Source organism: Spermophilus citellus, assembly GCF_964194105.1.
Source record: "Spermophilus citellus genome assembly, chromosome: 7".
In the NCBI taxonomy this organism is placed as follows: domain Eukaryota; kingdom Metazoa; phylum Chordata; class Mammalia; order Rodentia; family Sciuridae; genus Spermophilus; species Spermophilus citellus.
This window is the reverse complement of record NC_138188.1, coordinates 43059349-43086009: the sequence shown is the minus strand read 5'-3', so window position 1 is coordinate 43086009 and position 26661 is coordinate 43059349. Positions and strand designations below refer to the sequence as shown.

General features: G+C 37.1%; 1 protein-coding gene across 1 annotated transcript; it reads left to right on the top strand.

Moving 5' to 3' along the window:
* On the top strand, positions 1-25963 carry LOC308653642 (phospholipid scramblase 1-like). Its single transcript, XM_081302267.1, has 9 exons — positions 1-334; positions 5727-5752; positions 8310-8390; positions 11648-11880; positions 13209-13251; positions 16987-17207; positions 17324-17485; positions 22380-22541; positions 25477-25963. Exons 2-9 carry the CDS (start codon positions 5740-5742, stop codon positions 25507-25509), a joined length of 948 nt encoding a protein of 315 aa, XP_081158393.1. The 5' UTR covers positions 1-334; positions 5727-5739; the 3' UTR covers positions 25510-25963.
* The last annotated feature ends 698 nt before the right edge of the window (positions 25964-26661 follow it).

The following is a 26661-nucleotide window of genomic DNA, read 5'->3' as shown; positions in this document are numbered from 1 at the left end:
GCCTCTCTTAGAGCTGGAAAGCAGCGGGGCAGCAGTTCTGCGGGCTTCAGGCTGCGGCTCCGCCTCCAGCTTGGCCGACTCGGGACCGCGCTTGGGGGGACCCGGTGCATCTGCGCAGGGTAGGGGAGGAAAATTCTTCTTGAATACGCAGGATCCAGGAAACGAAACCCAGAGCCTCTGGTGTCCGCGCCAAAGTTTCCTCGCTGGCTTTCACTCCAAGGCGTTTCCTCGCTAGCTTCAGGGGAGGTTGTGTAACACCTGTGCCATCAGCAAAAGAGTCGAGAGGAACACAACTTCCACCTGGCGCCCGGATTCCCAACAGCCTGAGCCACAGGTGAGCGAGGGCTTTCTCCGCCGCCTCTCCGCCACGGGGGCGCGGGACCTGCGCACGTTTCTGGGAGCGACCTAGGGGAAGCGAGCTGCCTGTGCGGAGAAGCACAAGGGTCCTTGTGTCCTGTTTGCTCTGTGGGTGGAAGTTGGGGTTAGGGAATTCTGAGGGGCCTGGAATGAGCTCGGGAATGGAGCAGAGATTCAGCAAGGACCCAAGCTGTGCCGGTGGTATTCTTGGCCCATCCCAGAACCTTTATAATGACAAAGGTGTGTCCTGTTGGGGGTGTGGAGGATCCCCAAGGGCTCTACTTGCAGTTAGTGGCACCACTTCACAATTCAGAGAGCAGTCCTAAATCATGGCCAGAAGGTGAGCGCAGAGCTTCGGCCAACTTCGTGGGGCATTAGAAGGCAGGATTAGTAAAACTGCTAGCTGCCATTGAACAGCAAACATTAATAGGATTATGGCTGCAGCTCAAACTATGTTTGGCAATCCGGAATACCAGAGGAATAGGAAAGACAGAGGGGTAGACGGCATGGTGGGTGAGCCCTTCAGATGCCCGCTTCCATCCTGCCTCACGTCCATGGGCTCTGGGCCAGTGTCTTCACTCATGTTCCTTTAGCTGCCTCATCTCTGAAATTGTGTAACTATTACAAGAACAACCAAGTTAAGAAAGAGCATTACGGGCATTAATATAACGTGTGAGAGTCCCACCTGGCACTGCAGAAGGTCCCCAGGCAAAGCTCACTTCCATTATTTCAAGTATTTGGCAAAGTGCCTGCTGCTCCTTGCTGACCACCCCCCCTGGGGGGGGTGGTTGTTTTATTGATGCCTTGGATTCCTGGACAGCTGGGCAGGACCACTTCCCAGTTCCAGAAACCAGAGTCACTTCAAGTTTGGCAACTGGAGACATGTTAGAGAGCTGCAGCTTGGTGAGAGGTCTTAGGCAGATCAGGGCTCCTTCCCCTTCCTGATCCTGCCTCACAGCAGAACTTTCTCTTAAGTAGGGCTTTGAACAATGAGCACACACGGAAATAAAAAAAAATGAGTTTCTACATTTGGATAGAAAAGCAGCGTGTAAACAAGGTGGATGATAGACCAAGATCTGTAAAGGGGCTTAGCATACAGGCAGAGGGACATTAAGGTAGGTGGACTGCCCCTGTGCACCCTCCATCCTCACTTCTGAGGAGCTTCTCCTTCCCTGCTCTGCCACCTCACCGACCTCTCATTCCTGGGTGAGTCAAGACACTTCTGGGAGTCTACACTTCTGAGGTGTGGTGTCCCCCTTCCCCCGCCCCCATTCAGTGTACCTGGCATACACCCCACACATATAACTTCATGACCTGGATGCTTATAGACATTTTTTAGCTTTCCTGACAATACCACCACAGCTATCATCTAAATAAGGATTTAGATATGTCATCTAAATCCTATGGCATCATTATCTTCACTCATAGTACCTGTAGTAATTTAATTATCTTAATTGTTTAAATCCCCAAGTGCCTTTGTATAGTACTCAAATGCCTGGATAGAGACTTGCTTGTTCTATATCTAAAATTAGTACTCTTGAGAATCACATTTTCCACTTGGTGAATACTGAGATGGGAAATGTTTATGTAAGCATACAGGAGGATGTGTGTACCATGAATGTATGTTCACACACACGCACACTCACACACTATAACACAGTATTGCATAGTGCCCAATACCCCTGTTAATAAATACTAACAAATGTTTGCTTTCCAAATTTTGTTTGATAAATGCTTAGAAAATCCTTACCTGGCCTAGTAAAAAAAATGTACATGGCCACAAGAGCAACCAGGCTTTTTTGTCTTACATATGAAAGGCATTACATTAAAGGCGGACTCTAACAAATGTCATTGAAAATTGGGAGCTGACTTGGAAGATGAGTTTTTGTTTCTTTCACCTCTTTGGTTTGTTGTTAGTTTTGTAAAATCCTGGACACTACTAAGTTTGTCTGAGTAGATGTATGATCTACATTCTTATTCAAGGTTTACAGTAAAATACTATAAGATTCTATCCCAAAATGGTTCTTTTTTTTTTTAGGTTTGTATCTTTTTAAAAATTTTTTTAATTTGTTTTAATTAGTTACACATGACAGTACAATGACCTTGACATATCATACATTTGAATCAGATGGGATATAATTTTTCTGAGTGTACAGGTTGCAGAATCACATTGGTCATGCAGTCAAGTGTATACACACAGCAATATTAATGTCTATTTCATTCCACTATCCTTTCTTTCCAAAATGGTTCTAAGCACATTTGTTTTGTTTTCTTGAGCCCAAACTACAGAAGTGGATTTTACGGAAGACTTCCTGTTACAAGCTATTTTGCACTTGAATTCTGCCTCCATCCTGCTTCAGACACCTATTTTGCAAGTCTATGTCCTGTTGTATCAAATTACTTCCCTCTCCCCTTTCCTCCCCCCAGTCATTCCTGTAAATGCCCTTGTTTGGCTCTGCTTATCTATTAACATAACCACAATTAAACAGATGCAATATTTTTCTCATTAGCTGTTCATGAAACATTTTTAAATGCACACAGTTTACCCACAAACATAATGAGAAGGATGTTAAAATCACTTAATTTTTGACTATCAAAAAATTTTGTCGTCTTCTCCTGGCCTACTCCAGTGACCCTCCTTTTCCTCTTCAGATCATGCATCACGGTCTTGGGATTGAACTTGTTTATATTGTGTTTTTGGTTTACAGGAGATGGAGGTGGGGGAAATTTGTGGTTAGATAATTAACAAGTAAATCCAGGTAAATAAACTAAATCTATTTTATGTACATTGTATAGACATAGTAATTTTATGATCTTCTAAAAATACTTTTTGAAAGCAATAGAAATTTTAGGATCCTAAGTGTTTGGTCAGAGGTTATTACTGTAGTATGAGTTATGAAGTCACAGCTGAAAATCTCCATCCTTTTTCTCCCTCTCCCTAGTGGGAGTATTTTACAATGATCAAATAGCCCAGAGCAGCAATAGGGACTTATGACATTTGACAGAACAACATATATATATATATATATACATACATATATATATATATATATGTTTCTGTAGCATATGATGCTAAAATTACCACCAAAGTTCTCATTCAATGTAGGAAGAAATATGCAACCACCAGATTATATTTTGGACTTCTGTTTGTTCAGGTGTAATTATGATTCCAATCATACAATATATATTATGAGTTTATTATAGACTTTTTACTCTGTATACATCATAAATATGATTTCCTCTTCCTGGAAAAAATATATATTTATTTATATTTATATATGATTAGCAGGAACCATAATTTAAAAGCTATTATGTCAAATTTACTAATTCAATCAAGGCACACCTAATTATTTCCAAAATGAATGATATGTCTTGAAATAGATCTATTAAAGTTGAGAAAACGGAAAGATGCTCCTAACAGCCAATAAGAGGTCAGGAAGAGAAGGCACCCACATGGTAGATGACTATATTTATCAAGTAAATAGCACTTTATTATAATAGAAAACTACTGTTAAAATTAATTGGCACCTGTAAAGATAAAAGAACCAATTAACATTTGGATATTGCTTATGACATACCAGTTTTAATGCTTAAGATATTTTGTAATTGCTACATTTAAAACCTATAGCAAAGCCGGGCTCTGTAGCACATTACCTGTTATCCCAGGGGCTCCGGATGCTGAGGCAGGAGGATTATGAATTCAAAGCCAGCCTCAGCAATTTAGCAAGGTCCGAAAGCAATTTAGAAAGTCTTTATTTCAAAATAAAATACAAAAGGGCTGGGATGTGGCTCAGTAGTTCAGAGCCCCTGGGTTCAATTCCTGATATATATATATGAATAAAAAAAAAAAACCACACACATCATAGTAAAATGAGGATCCAGATTTTATTCTACAGCATTTTTGCCAATAGGTACTCATTCTCACTTATATTTTAAGACTCAAAATAATGCTACCAAATAGGAGGGGAAAGAGCAAGTAGGAACAATTGAGTACTGTTTTGTACTCTGTTTAGTTTCCCTTCCTAGGATTTCTGGATCAGGAGGGAATGATCTATAACCCTAGGAAAATAGTGTGTTTTCTCTTATTTGGTACTCATTAGGAAGGGATCTGGAACCTTCCAGTACTACATGCTTAAGATCCACCTGACATAATGTACAAAATCAACTTATGAAATTTCTCATCTTTCTAGTTTACAAGTATTTGTGGCTTGCTGGACTTCCTAGCCCAAAACAACTAAGTTCTAAGAAGAAATACTTTTTAAACACAAACAAAAATATTTTCCATCTCTGATGTATTGGTTTGCAATCCAGAAGCTAAAGGATCTTTTGTCTTTTAAAATTCAGTTCACAAAATATAAAGAATAAAATTTTGCCTGTGTTTTTCCTTTTGGATGTTATTTAGGATTTGTCCAATATACTGTTTGGTGCCTTTCTGATATTGGTAGGCAAGTTGAAAAAGACTGGGAAAAAAAAAAAAGGTCCCTTAAAAGGTCCCTTAAAATTACTGTTAAAGCTCAGTTGGTAGAGTGCTTGCCTCACATGCGTAAGGCCCTGGTTCAATCCCCAGCACCAAAGAAAAAGAAAAGAAAAGAAAATTACTGTTAAAATTAATTAAAAGCGATTTAACTAAGAGTATTGAAGATTGATGTCTTAAAAGATGCAGGTGACAGATAGAAACTTTTGAGATATGTAGTTCAGCATATTAACTAAGGGATACTGCCTATTTCTGTACTAGAATTTATCAGTCATTTAATTTGTATGTATCTGTGAAGATACTTAGTCTACTTTATGCAAATAGGTATTCCTTTTAATGTATCAACACCAATATGGTGTTGACCAAATTCATCATGAAATTTTGCATATATGAATTCAGTCTCTGTTTACAGTTCTTTCTCTGATGGATCTTTCTACTCAGTACTTCTGTCCTGCAGTACTTTGATCCTATATCAGGCTTTTCCACCTCTATTCAGTCTCCTCCCTGCCTACTGTAAATTCCAACCCCATTTTATGTCTGCTGATTACAGTGAAAACATGGGGTAAAAATTCGGTTATGCAACTGTTTTATCTCCAACCCACATGCTCAGACAAGCTGCCCTTCCTCTTCCCAGGCCCACCCACTGTTGGTGGCTCTTTTGCTGACTCCTACGTCACAGACTGACTGATAACCTCCAAAGTCCTATATGTAAACCCAGCCTAGGGAATCAGATCAAGCCCAGAAACTCCCAACGCCTGGATGAAGCTAGAGTCAGCTAATGAAGAGGACTGTCCCTTGAGTGTGACTCTGTAGTTCTAGTGGACTGTCTTTCCACCGTCATATTTGACCTATAAACTCATAGACAGTGCACTAATATCAGATCTTTTTTTTTCAGAACTATTTAAATCATGGAGAAACACAGTAAGTAATTCATAAGTATTTACTTTTCTTTCCTATAATGTTCAATCTATTTACTTGCTATTTGTTACAATGTTCTATTCATTTTTTGAATTTATTTAGTTTGCTTTGTGTTGTTTGTGCTCCAGAATCCAATGTCTAGTTCAGTATTTCTACTATAAAGGTGTACACAATATTCACCACCAACGATCTTTTTTCATTAATAATAGGAAAGTCTTAGTGAGAGCAACATATTGGACTTGTTGGTAAACAGATAAGTATACTGTATTTCATCAAGAACAATTTTTCTATTCTTTGTGCATTTTATACAAGGAAGATTTATTCAAGTCCTATTTATTAACATAATAAATTCACTATGTCAGATGATGGTAATGAAAATCTCAGATATATATATACTCATACATTTTTCAGAATATACACATGTGTATAGGTTTAAATAAATATCAATCTTAATGTTATCTACATGTTAGGAAAAATACCAGAAACCAAATCCTATTTTTCTGAAATGATGTGTGTTCTCCCTTTTATTTTTATGGAGATAGCTACAAACATATATATCTCTCACAATAATTCAAGCCCTGATCAATGTCTTAGATAATCTTTTTTTTTTTTTTTTTTTTTTGGTACCAGGATTGAACTCGGGCATTTGACCACTGAGCCACATCCCCAGCCTTATTTTATATTTTATTTAGAGACAGGGTCTCACCACGTTGCTTAGCACCTCGCTTTTGCTGAAGCTGGCCTTGAACTGGTGACCATCTTGCCTCGGCCTCCTGAGCCGCTGGGATGATAGGCTTCACTGTGCCCATCTGTGATCTTAATGACTGCTATATTGACTTAATTTTATTTGTAAAACTTAAACTTTTAAAAAGTAGGTTTATTTTGAGAAGATTACAAGTTTGAGGGCAGCCTTAGCTACTTAGCAAGACCCTGTCTTCCCCCATGTCCCTCCCAAAAAAGATTGGGGGTATAGTTCAGTGGTAAAGAACCCCTGGATTCAATCCCCAGTGCCCACCTCCCCACCCCACAAAAGTAAATTTATATAGATGTAATGCTTCATATACTAGAAGCTCTGAGATACTTCAGTTCAGAAAAGTTAATTTGTCCATGGTCATGCCCACCTTTTATCTTTTCAGTTTCATATATATATATATATATATATATATATATATACACACACACACACACACACACACACACGAGCATAAAAATAAAATATGTATATGTACATGAGTAAATATGCACATACATATTTCGAATACACATATGGAGACATAAAATATACTATCTTCAAGACAATGTAATAGTTCTATGTTGCATTTTAGAAATACAGAAATAGACCTTAATTCCTATTCTCTTTGTATTGTTTTTGATCTACATGAACATCTGCCCATTCATTTATTTGTGTGTGTGTGTGTGTGTGTGTGTGTGTGTGTATTCCTCCTGGTAATCCTGAATTAGGATTACTAAACAGAGTATAAAACAATACTCATTGCACTGGTACCCAAACCCAGAGATAATGAGCTCCAGTTTTCTGAGTCTGTCTCTTCTTAAGGATGTGTGTATGGTATATAATTCAAACAATCGTGCTTGTTAGTCTGATCCTATTGTTTTTTTAACTCACATTGGAAGTGGGGCTGCAGGCAGGATCCTAAAAGCTGAAGAACTAGGAAGCTGGGCTGCTCTTCTTGCTGAGAAACAGAAGAGGATGGTTGGGATGAAATGACCTGTGCTATATCAGAGAACTGTGGTAATTTGAGACATTGTGGTGTCTGTCCAAGGAAAATCCTAATTCAAGTAGGGGATTTTTCATTGCTTGAATTTGCAGTTTCGGTGACTACATTCTGCTGAAGGTATTACCACACTGATTGAAAGGGAGGGAGGTGCAGTCTGCTTCCTGATAAGCCAGTAAAATTATAGGAGTTGAATGGCCTTTGGAAGTTCATAATACAAACACATACAGAAAATGTGATTCAAAGTCCAATTAATATTTCCTTCTATATCTGTGTCATGTCTTCATGATTCCAAAACAAAGAATTCTGAATTTCCAGTCAGTAACAGATAAGGAAGTAGAGGTGAGAATAATATAAGTTAAGTGTCCACTAGACCATCATTTCTGTGAAGGCAGGGCCACTGCAGCCCTAAAGCCCAACCCATGGGTGACACAGGAGGTACTCAGTAAATATTTATTGATGGGTTGGGTAGTTAAATGAATCACTGAGGAGAAAAGAATATGAAGAACTAGGAAGTTGAACTATTCAAGCAGATAATTGGCAGATAACAGTTTAATATTAGTATATTATTATTAAACATGGATTTTGTAGGTCAGAATGAGTTTTAACAATCTTTTTGTCACAAAATCAAAACCTAGAACTGAACATGTTAACATATTTGAAAAAAATTAGCTCTCATAACAGACACAACTTAGGGTAAATGAATTTACTTTGTTTCAATATAGCTTAAAACCACATAAGTGAATATTATCTAAGCGCAATGACTTTTGCTTTCTAATATATATTTTATTTAAACAAACATACATTTACCTCTGTTTGAATTGCAGACATGCCAATTGATGCTCCCCAACCAGGAACGAGTTTTGATGCTGGATATTCCCCTCCATATCCACCAACAGCATTCCAAGGTAAAATATTTGATTAAAAAAGAAAGAGTAACATTAAACAATTGATATTCCCTAGGGACAGAAGAAGAGGGAGGGGGAAAGTTTCTTTATTTTAGTTGTTCTTTTTTCTTGAAATTGCACTAAAGTAATTGCTTTTTTACTGACTTCTTCCTCATCGTTACAATATAGTGTAACAACTACTTATGTAGGATTTATATTGTGTGAGGCATTATAAATAGTCTAGATATGACTTAAAATCTATGCAAGGATTTTCATAGGTCATGTGCAAATACTGTACCATTTTATATATAAAAGACTTGAGCATCTGTGGCTTTGATATCCCAGGGGGATCCTAGGACCAATCCCCCTGGATACTGAATGAAGGACCACTGTACTATTGATTATCCCCCTTAATGCATTTGGAAAATCTGAGGCCACAGACAATATTGGACAATATCAGGTTTCAAGTTTTATATTCTGGATTAACAGTTGTGTGATGGTCCTGAACAAGCTGCCATACCTCAAAGCCTCACTTTTATTATCTATAATTGGGGATAATGTTTTCTCTAATTCAGGTTGCTTTGGAGGTTAAATGCAAATACAAAGAAAACTATGAGCACAATGCAAATAATAAATGACAAGTATTGGTCATTTATGCATTAATATTATGTTAAATCAGTTTGGATTTATATGAATGAGATAGTTATCCATATTTTAGGAAATCCTCTATGCTTAATCCTTTGATTTGAGGAATAATCCACCAGCAGATTATAATCGTGTCAATAATAATCCACTTAGCTCCTACCTCTACATCCCTGTTGACTTCTCTCCTGAGGACTTTGCCCTGAGGCTTGTGATCTTTAAAAACATTAATCTCTTCCTATCACAGATGCGTGTTCAGCTCTCCTTCACTGAATCCTCATTACTCTTAGGATAAGTGCCCAGAGTGGGTCATAGGAGCCTTTACCCTCTTTCACTTTGAATGCTTCTTAAAGCAGGCTCTCTTACTGGTCAGCTAGACTGGACATCTTTCAGATTTTTAAAGGCCTATGTGTGTTACTATGCAGGGACTATTCTCTGGAATGTTCTGTGCCTTTGACCTATCCAACTGCTGTGAATCTTTCAGATCTTAGCTGAGAGGGGATCACTCAGGGAGATTCCACCTACACCTTCCATTTCCCATCTCAATAACTACCTTCTGCATATAGAGTCATAAAACCCTGGCCCCTTACTGCAAAGCATTTGTTTCCAATTCCAGCTAGAAAGTCCTCCTGGTACTAGATAGAGCACTCTAGAATAGGGTACATATAAAATTTTATCTCCCATTAGGCAAGGGGGACAAGGATTGCCTCTGTGTTTCCCATTGTGAATCCTAGGGCTCAACACTTTTGAAAAATGTTGTAAGATACAAATGACATCATGGAACTCACTTTTCTCCTCAGAATCCTCCAATGCCTGCTGATCACAGGGGGAAAAAATAGCAGCTCCTGACCATGCCTCCCCACCTTGTCTGCCGATGAACTGTTTTCTATTGTTCTACTGAGGGCCACTGCTGTTCATCCTCTCTTAGGGCCTTCTGTTCACAAGCATGACACATTCATTCTCCAAGTTTGGGTTTATCTTTGCTTTTCCTTCTTCTTGGGTGATTTCTTACCAGATCTTAATATAAAACTTTTCCCTTGTTATCTTTAGATTCCAAAATAAATTAGATCTATCTAAAGTAGCTTCCTCTGCTGCCATCTCCCCCATATTTTCTCCATGACACCAATAGGAAATCTTTTTGTTTTTTATCTGCCAGCAGTTGACCCCCAAAAGAGATGGTTCCCCCATGGGTAGCTCAATTCTATAACAGAGTTTGTGACAAATTTATTACCTTTGAGTATCTCTTCACTGTAGAAGGAATAGTTTATAAAATCTTAATTTAAAAACACTATTATGAGGTTCAGTCGGTTGTTAGTTTCCATTTTTAAGTTGATTCAGTAATTTTATTTATTCATTTATTTTTATGGTGTTAGAACTGAACCCAGGGCCTCGTGCCTGCTAGACAAGTGCTCTACCACTGATCTGCGCCCCCCAGCCTATTAGCCTTAATGTTTTGGTACGTGAATTTTGTCAGAATAAATGGCCTGTTCTGAGTATTCAATTTTATATGACTTTTAATGATAAAACATAGTGGAACATAGTCTTTAGAAAGTATATCGTAATCGTTGAAATTCCTGCTCTGTAAATAAGCTTATAAAGCTTCATGGTAATCACACATTCAGAGATTATAGAGTATATGCCTACTAAATGTCTTTTTCTACTGTTTATTAACTACTCCAAAGAATTTTGCCTCTCACAATGTTTGCCTTCCTTATTTCCAGAGAGCACGTTGGTTGTTATATTGTGAAATTTAAATTTCTAAACTAAATGTCATAATGGGGTTTATTGATTTTTTTTTTAAATGAATAGAGACTTTATTGATGAAGACAGTGTGGACTAAAACTCCAAGCACACTGTTAATCCAGATATGTATCTGGAATGTGCTAGAAGGATGCATACCTTTACCTCTATACCTGGATTTTTCAACAGTGACATGGAAATATTTTGGGCTGGGAAGTTCTTGGTTTCCAGGAGACTGTTCTGGGTACTTTAGGATATTGAGCAGCAGCCCTGCCTTCTACCCACCGGTCACTAGTATCATGCTTGTGACAAAAAAAAAAAAATATATATATATATATATATATATATATATATATCTCCAAATCTTCCCAAACATCCCTCAGAGAAAGAGAGAGAGAGGAAAAAAAAAAAAAAAACACTCCAGGTCTATAGTCACCAGAGCTATCCTTTGTTAGAATTCCAGAGTTGCTTTGTTCTTTAGGTGTTTTGGTGCTTGAAATGCTCAGGACTTTAGATCTTCTACAATGCCTTTTCTCCTGTCCTTGAAGGCCTGCCAGGATGTTTATGTCGTTGGCTCTTGGTCATAGTTTATTTTCTTTCACTTTCTCATGTGTTCAAGTTTTTATTATTTTTTTCTTTCCATCTAAGTTTTCAATGCTGAAAGCAGGGCAGCTGGCCAGCTCTTGTCTCAACCCACCACCCTCAAAAGAGAGTAGATCTGAAACCACAGATATTGAATTGAAAAACCTGAAAGATTAAAAGAAAAATTTAAACCTCATTGATACTAGATTTCTGAATTTAGAGGTCAGATCATAGATAGCTGGGGTAATTGTAAGTGGGTTGATGGTTCCAGTTTTCTGTGCAGATACCTATTATTTCAATGACTCTTGTTTCAGGACCTCCGGGACACAGTGGCTACCCAGGAATGCAGCCTGGCTACCCAGGACCACCCCAGGGTGCCTATCTAGGTCCCCAGGCTGGCTACCCAATCCCACCACCCAACTATACAGGTGCTGGCCCAGTCGGCTTCCCTGTCCAAAACCAACCAGGTGGACCTGTAGGGACACCATGGATGCCTGCACCACCCCCTCCACTAGACTGCCCACCTGGATTGGAATATTTAACTCAGGTAATTTCAGATACATAAAATACTCGTGAAAGACAAACCTGTGCTCCCAACTTACATAACTAGGGTAACAAATGAATATTTCACCAAATTCGAAAATGGTAAAACATTTTCTGCTGACAGATGTCTGATTCCTCTCATTGAAGTTCACTTTTTAATCAAAGCACAAAGGTCTGGGTAATTGTGTTTTTTGTGACCTTGAATTAAACCTGTGATATGAGCCAATAGCAAATATTTTTAAGCACTATTTTCTAGTATTCATCCTAAGTATAATACATGTATTATCTTACTCTTTATAGAGAATCTATAACATTATATAATTAACAGCATTTTTTTCAGGAGAGGAGAGTGAGATAAGAGTCACACAAGGTTGCCAAAGGTCAAACCCCCAGGGCAGTGAGATTGGCTGTTTAACCTGGACTTTGGTACTGAACACAGTGCTTTTCTTTCAACACTACATAGTTTCTTTGGAATTAAAAGAAAAGAAAAGAAAAACTTAAAATAAAGTTTATTGCCAAGTTTCAATAAATGGCACCAAAGAAAGAGTTAAAATTTTGTGCATGACTCATCTTTTTATATCCAATAAAACTACATATTTATGATGCTGCTTTTGTTCTTTGGAAGGTCCAGTTTTATAAATGCCACCAATAGGGAAGAGAAAAAAAAAAGGCCAGGATTTTACTGTCCTACATGATATGAATTTCAGCAATATGAAGTTGAACATAGTTTAATGTGAGACATCAGCTGGGTGAAATAGGAACATGAAGAGCTGAGGGTTCAGTGTCTATACACTTGAGAACCAGTATTCTTACCATGTCTAGCCACTGCTCAGTAAGTCAGGGGTCCCTCAGACTCACACTGTAATAATTTAATTTTTCATAATGTTTTCAAGCAGCACATACCATAGGAATTTTTTGGTCATTGTCATATTTTTTCAAAAAATTCTGAAACACATATTTTAAAAATCAGGATCTCGTAAAATACATAGATGAAATTATTAGTGACCACAACTGATGATATTACACATACAATTTTTGAAACTTGACAGATAAAGAACCCTTTTAAATGATTAAAAAATTATCCATACCTCTCTTGAGCTCTTCCTCAAAAAACTATATGTATTTTTGTTGTTGTTGTTTTTAATTTCAGTGTAAGATAGTTTTATTTGGTCTAAAGTTTCCCAGATTAATGGTGAAAATTTTCAACAAATATTTCACCAATAAAAAATGTTAACTTTAGTTTTGTACTAACCAGTAATATAAACCATTAAACATTGATAACATTAAATTTTGACAATTGACTATGTGAATTTTTTTTTTTTCCTATAACAGATAGATCAGATTTTGGTTCATCAGCAAGTTGAGCTTCTGGAAGGTGTGTATTCATTGTATCCATCATATTTCTAGATTTATGCAGATAAAAGCATTATCAGACACTGCAAAGGTAGTACTCTCAATCATGTGAAACAATTAAACAGGTTATTTTTAAATGTCTGTTTGAAATTTTATCATAATTCATCATGTACATTATCAGCAATTCATTTCTGAAAATTAGTCAAATGGTAAATATGAGTATAGTGGGTATATATCCTTATGATATAGATATTAGATATGAATATTACAAGGAAACTATCAAGACTTACTTTTACTCCTCTCTCTTTTCAAATCACTAAAAGTTTTTTAGCATTTTACTGGACTTTTACCACTTGAGCACTTTTCTCCCAACTTGAGATCACTTTGAGAAGGGGACAGAGTCACATTCAGCTGCCTTAGTTCATCTCCAAAGCAAGTGATCTCTGGATTCAGAGGCGGATGATTTTGCTACTGGATATTAAAGCCAGGTGCATTTTACCTCTGAACTGTATCTCCCTTCTTCTTGCTATGGATTTTTTTCTTCTTTATTTTGAGACAGGGTCTCGCCAAATTGCTGAGATTCTCACTAAGTGGCTGAAGCTGGCCTCAAATTTGAGATCCTCCTGCCTCAGTCTCCCAAATTGTTGAGATTACAAGTATGTGCCACCACACTCAGCAAGATGGGGATGTTTTAGAAAATTGTCATTCATGCCCACGGTTTCTCTTGGGAAATCAGACGAACCCTGTGGAATGTGCATTCCTTGACCTGCGTGTTATCTCCTGGGGTTTAGGGCCACTGGGGTATTGCTGGTTTGGAGGCCTCTTCTGCAAGAGTATTGCTGCTCCAGAGTGGGCCTCCAGGTGCTTCCAAAGGTCCAGGGCTTCCAGATGCAGGAATAAACCTGGGAAGTCACTAGATCCTTCAGGGAAGCTACTAGGGAATGACACTCAGGGAGATATAGGAACCTTTATTCCAAATACCAGAGAATAATAGAAACTCGGCTTGTTTGTAGAATACATCTGTTAAACCCCATCTTTTGCAAAGTTCCTTTCCAAGGGTGAATATAAACTGTGTAAGCAGGGTAATGGATTTTATGAAATTACACAATTGTTACCTATGACATTTAAAATATTAATAATGTCAATTATTAGATGTTTGCATTATTCATCATTTTGATTGATTTCTTTTAACATTACTCTAAAAGGAAGTTCTTTTTTTCCCTTTTGCACCAGGGATTGAACTCAGTGGCACTTAACCACAAAGCCACATCCTAGGCCTATTTTGTATTTTATTTAGAGATAAGATCTCACTGAGTTGCTTAGTACCTCAGTTTTGCTGGGGCTGGCTTGGAACTTACAATCCTCCTGCCTCAACCTCCTGAGCCACTGGGATTACAGGCATGTGCCACCATGCCAGGCCCCTAACAGGGAGTCCTTTATTGTTTTAAATTTTGAAAATATTTTATTCTGTGGTATATGTCATTTAAGTTATAAAATCCTCATAGCCAGACACCATATATTCCATAGCATATAAACTTATCTCTTTTTAGATTTATAAGCATTTTAAATATTTCATCTTGAAATGTAATTTTTAAATTTACTAGTATTTGGGGCTGGGGATGTGGCTCAAGCGGTAGCGCGCTCTCCTGGCATACGTGCGGCCCGGGTTCGATCCTCAGCACCACATGCCAACAAAGATGTTGTGTCCGTGGAGAACTAAAAAATAAATATTAAAAAAAAAATTCTCTCTCTCTCTCTCTCTCTCTCTCTCTCTCTCTCTCTCTCTCTCTCTCTCTCTCCTCTCTCTTTAAAAAAAAAAAAAAAAAATTTACTAGTATTTAATTCTTCAATTTAGGCCAGTGTCGGCACTAGCAAGGACAAAGCAACTTAGCAAGATGATCTCAAAAAATAAAAAGAGCTGGCTAGTAGTTAAGCACCACTGGATTCAATCCCCAGTCCCTCCAAAAAAAATTTTTAAAAAGGTAGTCCTTAATTTTCTCTTTCTCTCTTTTTTTTTTTTTGCCCAATGTATAAAGTCAATAATATTTTTTTCATATTATGAGTTATGTGAATAACATGATTTCTCAGTTTCTGTCAGCAAATTAGGCACTCACATTTTTCCTCAATTCAAAACTTATCAGAAAGAAAACACAAAAACATGAAATTATTTTATTTTCATCTTTTTAAGGAAAATCATAGATTATATAAACTCATGCTATTCAACAAATAAAGAAGTTGAAGATTTCTGAGATTAAGGTATTAATGAAGCAATTAGTGAAAAATAAATGTCCTCTCAAAGCCACTTTAACTTTTTTCCTCTCTAAATATTTGGCTACTGCAGATGGGCGGGACTCTGAATCCCACCAAAGACACTTGAGGAAGTTCGTATTGATAGAACTTTATTTATTTATTTGTATTTTTATTTATTTTTATTTTTTTTAGAGAGAGAGAGAGAGAGAGAATTTTTAATATTTATTTTTAGTTTTTGGCAGACACAACATCTTTATTTGTATGTGGTGCTGAGGATCGAACCCAGCCCCAGATGCATGCCAGGCGAGTGCGCTACCGCTGGAGCCACATCCCCAGCCCCAGTATCTTTTTTTTTTTAAAGAGAGAGAGAGAGAGAATTTTTTAATATCAGTTATTGGTGGATACAACATCTTTGTTTGTATGTGGTGCTGAGGATCGACCCCGGGCCGCATGCATGCCAGGCGAGCGCGCTACCGCTTGAGCCACATCCCCAGCCCCGTGTTGATAGAACTTTTGACTGATGTCTCTCTATCCTCATGAAGTCCTTCCACGCAGACCTGAGAGAGTTATTTGGGTCTCCATGTATTTCTTTTAATCACTTTTTGTTTTGGTCAGTCTTCTGACATACTGTGACCCAAGTATTCTAGGGCTGTGGATAAGGGAACATTAGCTGTTCCTTCTCGGCTCTGTAAAAACAGAGGTTTCCAGTGTGTGGATCAATATGAGGGGGCATTGGTAAGGTAATATATCCCTCTGTTTTCCCTCATGAAGAGTTTAGCACCCTAAAGGTGTAGAGCTCACTTTGGATGCCCACTGTCTAGAGAGTCTATGAGTTTGAGCCCTGGTTACCAGGCCCCTCCCAACTTGTCCAATACCCAGCTTCACCTGATGAATAACAACTGCTGAGCTAACCAAGGTGCACTGGCCCCGAGTGATGTTCTGATTCACATTCTATTCCCACTCTGTCCTTTTGTACATGATTGCATCAAGATCACCCCTCTCGTTCCTTTTGTTCAAAGTGTAAAAGCTAAGACCTAAGTATCATTTATAACACAAAATCTTAACCCAATTGATTTAATAAAGTAGTTCATAGAATACAAACACAGCAAACATCCTATAACTTCTCCATAATACTGAGTACTGTGCCAGATAAGCAGGCATCTTATCTTGAAAACTGAACCCCCCTGTGCCCACCTCCAGCACTGCACCCACCCTGAGCAGCAGAGCCTCCCATTATGACAGAACCTATGGCATTTGCTAACACCACTTCTTTCCATTACCCCATCTCTCCTAAAGATTCAGTTTTTCTTATTTAAGATACTTCCCTCCTCCTCCTTTTGCCTTGTTTTCTTTTATTGGTCTGGTTCACTGCTAAACATCTTTTCCCTCTTTCCTGAACTACCTGGGATATCTTCCCAAATTGCTCTAGCTGGATATGATAACATCTTAGGTAGAGTCCACATTCTTAACACAGTGATGATTATGATTTCCTCCTTTGTGTTTTTAGTCTTAACAGGCTTTGAAACTAATAACAAGTATGAAATCAAGAATAGTCTTGGACAGAGGGTGTACTTCGCAGTGGAAGAAAATGACTGCTGTACCCGAAATTGCTTTGGACCCGCTAGACCTTTTACCTTGAAGGTTCTTGATAATTTGGGCCGAGAAGTCATAACCCTGCACAGACCACTGGCATGTAGCAGCTGCTGTTGCCCCTGCTGCCTTCAGGAGGTCCGTGTGCCATAGCCAGGGCAGTCTGTGAAGAGTTCAGCAAGCATTTTCACCCTTTCATTCAACCTGGACGTTAAGATGGTTATCACATTTTATATATTCTTTTGCTTTTGTAGATAGAAGTACAAGCTCCTCCTGGGATACCCATAGGTTACGTTATTCAGAACTGGCACCCGTGTCTGCCCAAGTTTACAATTCAAAATGAGAAGAGAGAGGATGTACTGAAAATTACCGGTCCCTGTGTTGTGTGCAGTTGTTGTTCAGATGTTGATTTTGAGGTAAGAACAGTCATAATGTTTATAAGACTTGGTTTCCTAACATAAGAAGATAATTTTATTATCATAAACACATGGAATAAGTATTGTGCTCTGATACCTCAAAAGAGAGGTAATGTGCTCACGTATCTAACTTCAGTCTGAGTGATGGTCACTCCTCTAGAGGTCAGTATCGATCATACTCAATAGGGCAAAAAAACGAAGCAGCAGCAGAGATGTGTAGTCAAATAAAAACAAGCAAAATGTGTAGCACTTAAACATGGTAGTTTCTGAATAGTGACACCGTGTGTTATCTGCTTTAAACAGAATGCTAAGCCTTATCATCTAGGTCTGATTGCCTGACCCCCCAGCGCCCTCCTCGTCTGTGTTACAGGCCATGAATGTTCTAGGTCATGTTGACAAGGCCATGTTGACGTCTTTGAGTTCTTAGAAAGAGCCCAGTTACATAGAGATAGTTTTAAAAGTTGCTACCAATGATTCCTTTTTTCTAGTTTCAATTTCTGTAGTTTTAGTTTTCCACAGTGAATTGTGGCCTGACAATATTAAATTAAACTTTCCAGAAATATGCAGTTTCTGAATTTTTACTTGCGTGCCATTTGGAGTAGTGTGATGAAATCTCAAGCCACAATCCTCTGGTCCAGCTGGACGTGAGACACCCTCTTCCAGGGCACTCTCACTGGATAAGAGTGCCACTAGTAACTGACCCATTAGTTGGTTACCAGGGCAGCTACTCCCACAGTTTGAGTTCACGTAACCCTTGCATAGTACACTAATTGTATGTCATGGTGCCTCCGTCACTTAGGGAACTTCATCTGGTCACACAGACATTGTCTCATCTTGTGTCACTACAAGACAGATCAGAACAGGATAATAAGATATTTTGAGTGAGAAAGAGGGAAACCATATTCACATAATTTTCATTATACCATATAGCTATATTTTTCTATTTTATTATTAGTAATTGTAAATAATCTCTTAACTGTGCCCAATTTACAAATTAAAGTTTATCATAGGTATGGCATTTTATAAAAAAAAAAAACATAGTACACATAGCATACATTACTCTCTGTGGTTTCAGGCCTCCATTGGGGGTCCCGGCATGCAAGACTCACAGATCAGGAGAGATTACTGTATAATACATACTGCCCAAATTGTGCTGCTCTGGGATCTCTGATTTATCCCTGTACAAATTAGGGCTTTGGAACTGTAATATGTTCAAGTATTTACTACATGGGAGAATTTCCTTACGACAGTTCTCCAATAGATCACTTCAACTTATAATCCAATTCTTTTGGTTACAAATGCTTAAGGACATTTTATAATTTACCCTCGATTTCTTGTTTCTTCTAGAAAATCGGAAAGTATGATAAACTGGACCCCACCTTTCCAGAGGATGGGCTAAACTATCCTAAAGCTGAATAGGGGCTACTCACAATGTCACTTGGGAAATCTGGTATTCTCCCCACATCTTCCTAAGGTTTCTCACCATCCAGCTTTATTCTGTTATCTGTTTTCCTTCTCTATCCATATGGATTTCAATTCCTCTGTTAGAATCTGGTTATATGTGGTGAATCCGTTCTCTCATAGACTTCACAGTCTAACAACGCAGATGGCGAACTCTTAAGAAAATATATGTGATGTAGAAACTTTTAAAAGGAAATTGTAAAGGAATTTGTATAGTGTGTAGTGTGTGTGTGTGTGTGTGTGTGTGTTCGTGTGTATAAAAACTTCATATGGTGTATAGACAGTCATCATTCTGCATGCAGGAGATGACATGTCTATCACAGAGTCAGAGAAAAAAACGATAATTGCTCCTTAATGAGTGATATTCACAAATTTAGTTGGCATATATTTTATTTTGGGATATAAGTGGAAACACTGGAGAAGCATTTTTAAATTCTTATATTGAATGCTAAGGAATTGAGACTGCATCCAGCATCCATTTTCTGGGGATTTATTAAAGCAACCATTATTTGTAATGAATTAACTTCTCCCCTATGCATCTAGAATAATAATATCTAGGTACCATCTCTGACAGAATTGAGAAGCATTCACTTGATTCATTGTCTAGAGGGTTTATAATGTGAAGGTTGATATTTTAAACCAGGAATTATACATATGAGCAATAGTCACGGGAACTTTTTTTTTTAATATATTTTTTAGTCGTCAATGGACCTTTATTTTATTTATGTAAATGAGAATTTATTTATTTATGCTGAGAATCGAATCAGTGCCTCACATGCTAGGCAAGTGCTGTATCACACAACCCAGCCCCTTTGAGTGAAAGAGGTTATGAATAGCCTGATCAACAGCAGGAATAAGTGTCACTTTAAAGACTGATTCAAAATACATTTCCCAGGTGCACTGAGGGTGGCTAATTTCATGCCTTTGATGTCCATGAAGGATGAAAGAAAATTTAGAGATGATTCTGATGTTATCATTCTGATGTCAGATGTTTGAGAAGTCTAATGAATAATGATACCATTGACCAAGTTAAAAATCATGTAGTTGGGGGTAGACTGTTGATTTGTTGGAAGCTAATCTTTTATATTTAGGTCATGTTGGATCTTGGTTATGTAGAGGAAAGAGTTGGGAGTTTTCACCATGCAGATGGTAGTTGAGTCTGTGAGACTGTTATCCCAAGGATGAGTAGGAGAGCCAAGTGGACCATCTGTCCATGTAGATGAGAGTGTTACTCCTTCCAAGATTCTTGGTAGGGGGAAAAATATGCCCACATGAAATGCATCCCACTCCAGTCTTGTTTGTTTGAAGTCTGAATTCATAATATTGTTGTTATGAGGGTGAAATTGCTTAATAGTTGTTACGTCTTCATATCAAGGATATCCCAAATGTTATATAAATTCTTCATTTGAAAATCTTATCAGCAACCATTTTTAGTTATATGTCATAATTTATTACCTTTTATGCCCTTGATACATACTCAGATACTATGTGCTATATTACAATTCAGATTTTTTAAATTTATATTTGAGGTGAGTGTAAGGTTTCCCTTTTATAATATTATTCACCAATTATTTGTATTCAATTTATGCATTTAAAATTTTTATAATAACATAGCATTATTTTTTTATTTCCAGAGGTTAAAATTTTATTATATGTTACTAAAAATTTGCTACAAAATTTTCTTGTCCTGAAAACTCTTTTTTTTTTTTTTTTTTTTTTTTTGGTGGTGCTGGGGATTGAACCCAGAGCCTTGTGCATGCAAGGCAAGCACTCTACCAACTGAGCTATCTCCCCATCCCCCAAGTCCTGAAAACTCTTTAGCTAGAGATCATTATTCACATTTTCAATTCATGCCAAACAAAAATGGACATTTTCTACTTCTGACATAAATTCTGTTTAATTTGTAATTTTTGCTATAGTAATCAAAAATGGTAAGTAGTAATATCTTTATGAATGTAGCGTTGAGATTATGATGACTACCAAGTTATCATCTTCATTTTTCATTTTAAAAAATATTTCAAAATTGAAAGATAGAATAAAGTTTTCAAATGCTTAAATGGCAGTATTGCAAATAAAATACTAACAGGTATAAGCCAGGATTTGTATTGGCTTTGTTTATCATGACATTGTCTTATCTCACATAACTATTAAAATTCAGTGGCTTAAAACCAGAAGCATTTTTTCTTATGCCTATGTCTGGAGATCAAGTGTACTTCAATGGATATAGCTAGGTTCAGATGGACAGTTCAGACTTAAGTTGCAAATTGGTCTAGGTTCTGTTCATATATGTGTGTTGTAGGGCTGTAACCACAGCAGCAAGTGGGATGAGGTTTTCTAATAGGTTTCCACTGCAGAGCAAGAGCCAGGTCAGACCAGGTAGCCATGTTGAAGAACACTCTTCATGTCACCTGCAAACACGCCTTGGTCAAGCAGTCACATGGCCACCCACTCCTGATCAGTCATGCGCAGGAAGAATCCTGGGCCTACACAGGAAGTGAAATGAAATGAATATTCAAGGAACAATAATCCAGGCTATTGCAATTTCATATCAGAAGTGTACTTCAGATTTTTTAAGATGCCATCTACCTCCACCCAAATGAAATGGGCCAACACTGTATTCTCCCCAGATTTGTTTAGTAGGTTCCAGCCTGCAACAGGGGCCTCAGGGTATGTTGCTAGCACTTGTGGTACCTTGTGCACATTTGAGAAGGACTCACCTCCTCTTTGTTTAACAGAATCCTAGGTGTACATGGCCAGACAAGTGTCAGTGGTGTTCAGTCCCCACCTGTCTACCTGAGTGGCATTAATCCGGGCACAGTCTGCTCAATTCTGTGATGGCCCTGGGCTTTCCTCTGATGGAGCTGCAAAAGCAGATGCTTTAGACGTTACTGTTTACATCTCTCAAGTCGTCCCTTTATCCCACCCTGGGACAGCCCATAAAAAGTTACACATTGGTCAGTTCCTTCACTCAAACAGCCAGTCTTTTCTAGGCATGTCCTGTTTCTCTACTCACCATGCCTGGTAATGAGACCTCTGTCATATTTATTAAAGCAGAAATCTAATAAGAGGTTTTTTTTTTTTTCTTTTAAATTATCTTCCTCATGGCTTATAGAAATTTTATCATATTTTTAATACCTTTCTGCTTAAATTTTGTTTTGGATCAACTCAAATAACTTATTATGATCTGTATTAATGCAAAATAGGAATGTTAGATATTTCAGCAAACTACATTCATTAATTCTTTTTCTGTGCAATAAAACATTTTTTTCACATGTCCATAAATAGACACAGGAGCCTGCATGTATCTAATGAGGGCTGCACATTCATAGTTAATATATGGGCAGAATTTTAATATACTACTTGTGTCATTTTATAGCTTTGCTGTAAATTTTCTAAAAATCACTAAGTCTTTATTTTTTTTTTTTCAATGCAGATTAAATCTCTTGATGAAGAATCTCTGGTTGGCAAGATTTCCAAGCACTGGACTGGGTTTTTGAGAGAGGCATTTACTGATGCTGATAATTTTGGGATTCAGTTCCCTCTAGACCTCGATGTGAAAATGAAGGCTGTGATGCTTGGAGCCTGCTTCCTCATCGTGAGTGTCTTCCTACTGATCCTGGTTACAGAGGGACTCTCTAGTACCATTTTGAAAGATTCAGTAAACTATGTATTCCAAAATGACCTTCTACAAAGATTCCCATTTCACCCAAGGTTCAAAATTCTATTTGAACCTGACACTTTGGATATACAGGAGACTAGTTTCTGTCTGAAGGGTCTATGCATTTTCAGAAGACTTTTATGTATCATGCTGAGGTCTTTGACTTGGAGTTTTTTGTTTCAAAACACACAATTAGTGCTTTGGGGAAGATGTTAACATTTAAGGGGGGAAAAATCTATGTTGAACAGGGAAACTTTATCTTGACTCATTTGTAGATTAAATCATAAGATAGGAGTATAAACAGCAACAAGAGTAAACGCTATAATGTAGCTTCTGGATCCAGCTACCAATTTATCAGAAACACATGGGATAGAGCAGTGCTTCTAAACCTTTTGAAATCCGAGTACCAGGCCATACCTCAATTCAACCAAGTCAAATGTGCAGAATCCAAAATGTGTGTAGATGATTCCCAAATGACCCAAGTTAAGGATTATGGAGACAGAGGAATTATTCTTTACCTCAGCTGCACACTAGAAATACCTAGGTATCTTTCAAACTCCCCATGTTCAGATTCCTCCTAAACCTATTTGAACTGAAATCTCTTTAATCTATTTACAGCTCTGAGAGATGATTACTTTGTGGCCAAAGTTTGAAACACTATATGTTTATCTTAAACATTGACCTGGGGATGAAATATTTCCAAAAAAGTAAGAAAATGTACAGCAAAAGGGACCCATTTCCAAGCCTGGCATGGTGGTGCACACCTTTAATCCTAGCATCTTGGATGGCTGAGGCAGGAAGATTGCCAATCTCAGCAATTTATCCAGGTCCTAAGCAATTTAGCAAGACCCTGTCTCTAAATAAAATACAGAAGTGGCTGGGGATGTGGTTTGGTAGTTAAGTGCCCTTGGGTTCAACTCCTATTCCCAAACAACAACAAAACAAAGGACTTCAATTCCTTTGATAAATAGGCATTGAAGTAAGTAAAAAAAAAAAGATAAAATAAAGCAGATGGTTTAAGAGCCACCAACCTAGTGTAGTTTATAGATCATGTTTAGATATCAATCCAAACAAACCTATACAAAAAGGCATTGGTAAGACATCAGGGAAATTTGAACATTGGCTGGCTACTTAATGATAGGAAGGAATTGTCAAAGTGATTTAGATATGATGATGATAATATATAAAAGCAGATTTCATATATTTTAGAGAGGAATAATGAAGTGTTCCATTATGAGATGTTTGATATCATGAATTTGTTTTGAAATAACAGGTGTGAGGACAAAAGAATTTAGAGGATAGAGTAACAGATGAAGTAAAATTGGTCATATTAATCATTGTTGAAGCTGGATTAGCAGTTGCTGGGGGTTTTTGTTATTATTTCTATTATTTCTAAAGTATTTACTACTTCGTATAATAAAGCTTAGGTGGAAATTGTATGTTCAGTAAGTGAAAAAAAGTTGTGTTCTTCAGTAAGTGTTCTTTCTCCCTAAAATGTACTTTTAACCTTAACCTTAAGGAAACTGTTTAACCAAAGCAGAGGATATGAAGGGTATGGTGTTCAGGGCAAGAAATAAATTTGAGACTGTTTAAATTGATGGGAAATGGGACTGGAAGTGGTATGGTAGAGGATTATTAGGAAATTTCTGTGGTCTATTTCTAAAGAAACTTAAGATATAGTTAAAAAATGAATAAGTCCTAGTGTATCACTAAACACTAAAATGACTATACATAGCATATTTCAAGAAAGCTAGAAAAAGGGATTTACAATTTTTTACCACACACACACACACACACACACACACACACACACACACACAAATGCTCATTGTTTGAGGAAGTAGCTATATTTAACCTGACATGACCCCATGTATAGGTCTCTTGAAAAGTGGAACCCATAAATGTAGTTTTTATGTGTCCGTTTAAATTTTTTTATAAAGAACTTTTAAAGATTGGGCAACTTTTCATAGATACAAATTGATTCATTGAAAATTATGTAATTAATGTTTGTTTTAAAATGAGGCATAATAAAATAGTTATAAATTCAACCTTTAGAAAGATAGGCTGGTACCCATATGGAAAAGGAATGAAAGGAGGTAAAATTGCAATATTGTAAAGCCAATTATTTATAGGAATGGTTAATTATCACCTCTGCCAGGATAAAGGAAAAGAATAGGTACTTGAGAAATGAAATTCATAGAATTTGACTGAAGTTGAAGAAGAAAGGGTTTAGCTAGAAATCCTTGTTTCTAAGAATGAAATAAGCTGGGGGACACAGGTTTGATTAACCTGGGAAACCAACTTCCATCTGTAGTACATTCTAAGGTGGTTCTCATTATGCTCTCAAATCTGACAGGGTGCATGTCTCTACAGAAGTTACATTACTAGAGAAGGACTACGAAAATCTGAGGAAGACAGATTAAAAGATAAAGATTTCAAAGGGGATGACAGAAGTAGAAATTAGAGAATTAACAGATTGATTAAGTCCATATAGGTATTAATAAACAAGGCTCTGGGGCTGTAGCTCAGTGGTAGAGTGCTTGGCTAGCATATGTGAGGCACTGGGTTTGATCCTCAGCACCACATAAAAAATGAATGAATGAATGAATGAATGAATGAAGCTATTGTGTCTGTCTGCAACAAACAAACAAATAAATGAATAAATAAATGTAGTTTGATTGCTTTGGGGATGGAAAGGTGAAAGTGGACCTTACACAGTTGCAGACTTTTCCCTGATTCACTTATGAAACTTAGTTTTTCTTGTTTGACAGATGTGTTACTGTGTGTGGTCACATCTTGAGCTTTGCGTATCTGAAAACTTATCTCAGCTTTTTTGCCGAAAATTCATTTCCATATTTTTGCTCCTTTACAGGACTTCATGTTTTTTGAAAGAAATCAGGAATGAAAATGAGAAGTGTGGTGTACTAATGAAAGTGTCCTCAGAAAATTGGGGGACTGCATATTGATTGAGGCTACTAAAAGGAAAACTCAGTGTTTGTTTTTTTTTTTTTTTTTTCATTATTAAAAGGGCTCACATGTGTATGAATAACACTGTGATGCCTACAAGTTCATTGTATGGTTTTGCTTCTTAAAGAAATGGTTTTCTGAATCATTGGCTTATATATGTATATTTTTATATATTTTTTAATATTCACTGTGAATTTCAGAAAAAGAACATAGCATATTTTTTATTTTGAAATGAAGCTTCATATTGAAAACTGCTTTGAGTTATAATCTCTCATTTGCTTTTTGTTTTGTAACAAAATTAAAGCCTTAAAGTAACTTTAATATAAAATTATAGATTATTTTATTTCACTTAGTTACAATTTATTTCATAAAACACCTAATGTTATTTTGCAAATACTATCTATTCAAATTGTTTTATGTATAATTATAATGCACCAATAAATTTTTTTAAGTTAAAAACAAGTTTCTGCTTTCTTTGCCACTACAGTCAAATACAACTCAATATGGATATTATTTAGGAAGCACAGATGAGGATTTTGTTCTCTAGGGAATCGAAGTATATTTAAATGTTCCTGCTAACCATAATTCTGTTAAAAGAATAATTTTCACACTGACAAGACAATAAATTACCAATTTTAAATGTTTTCAATGAGAAAATTAGGACATAATTCTGTGCCAGAGAAAGATCAATTTTTTTACTCACCCACTCTAAAACTTTGCTATTGGTATAATTTTAGAAGTGATTATGTATACATGAAATGTTTAGCTCCCCTGTATTCTAACAATTCCAAACTGTGGTAAGAATGAAATTAATCAGCTGGTAATTAAACAGAACAAAAACTCTTGTTCACAGGTTAATATGTCAAACATATGACATAGAAGCTCATTGTCGTATTTTTGCATATATGATTTTATTTTTTAAACACAATGTGGTTCCTGGACTCAGGTGGCATTCTGAGCTTATCTAACCCAGTAGACGAGTTCCCCTCACTCCACTTCCTCTTCAAATTCTCCCTTCTCAAGAGCCAGGGCATGTGATGCCTTTTGGTAGGACCTGTACCAGGGCGCAAGCTGGGCCTTCTGCCTGGCA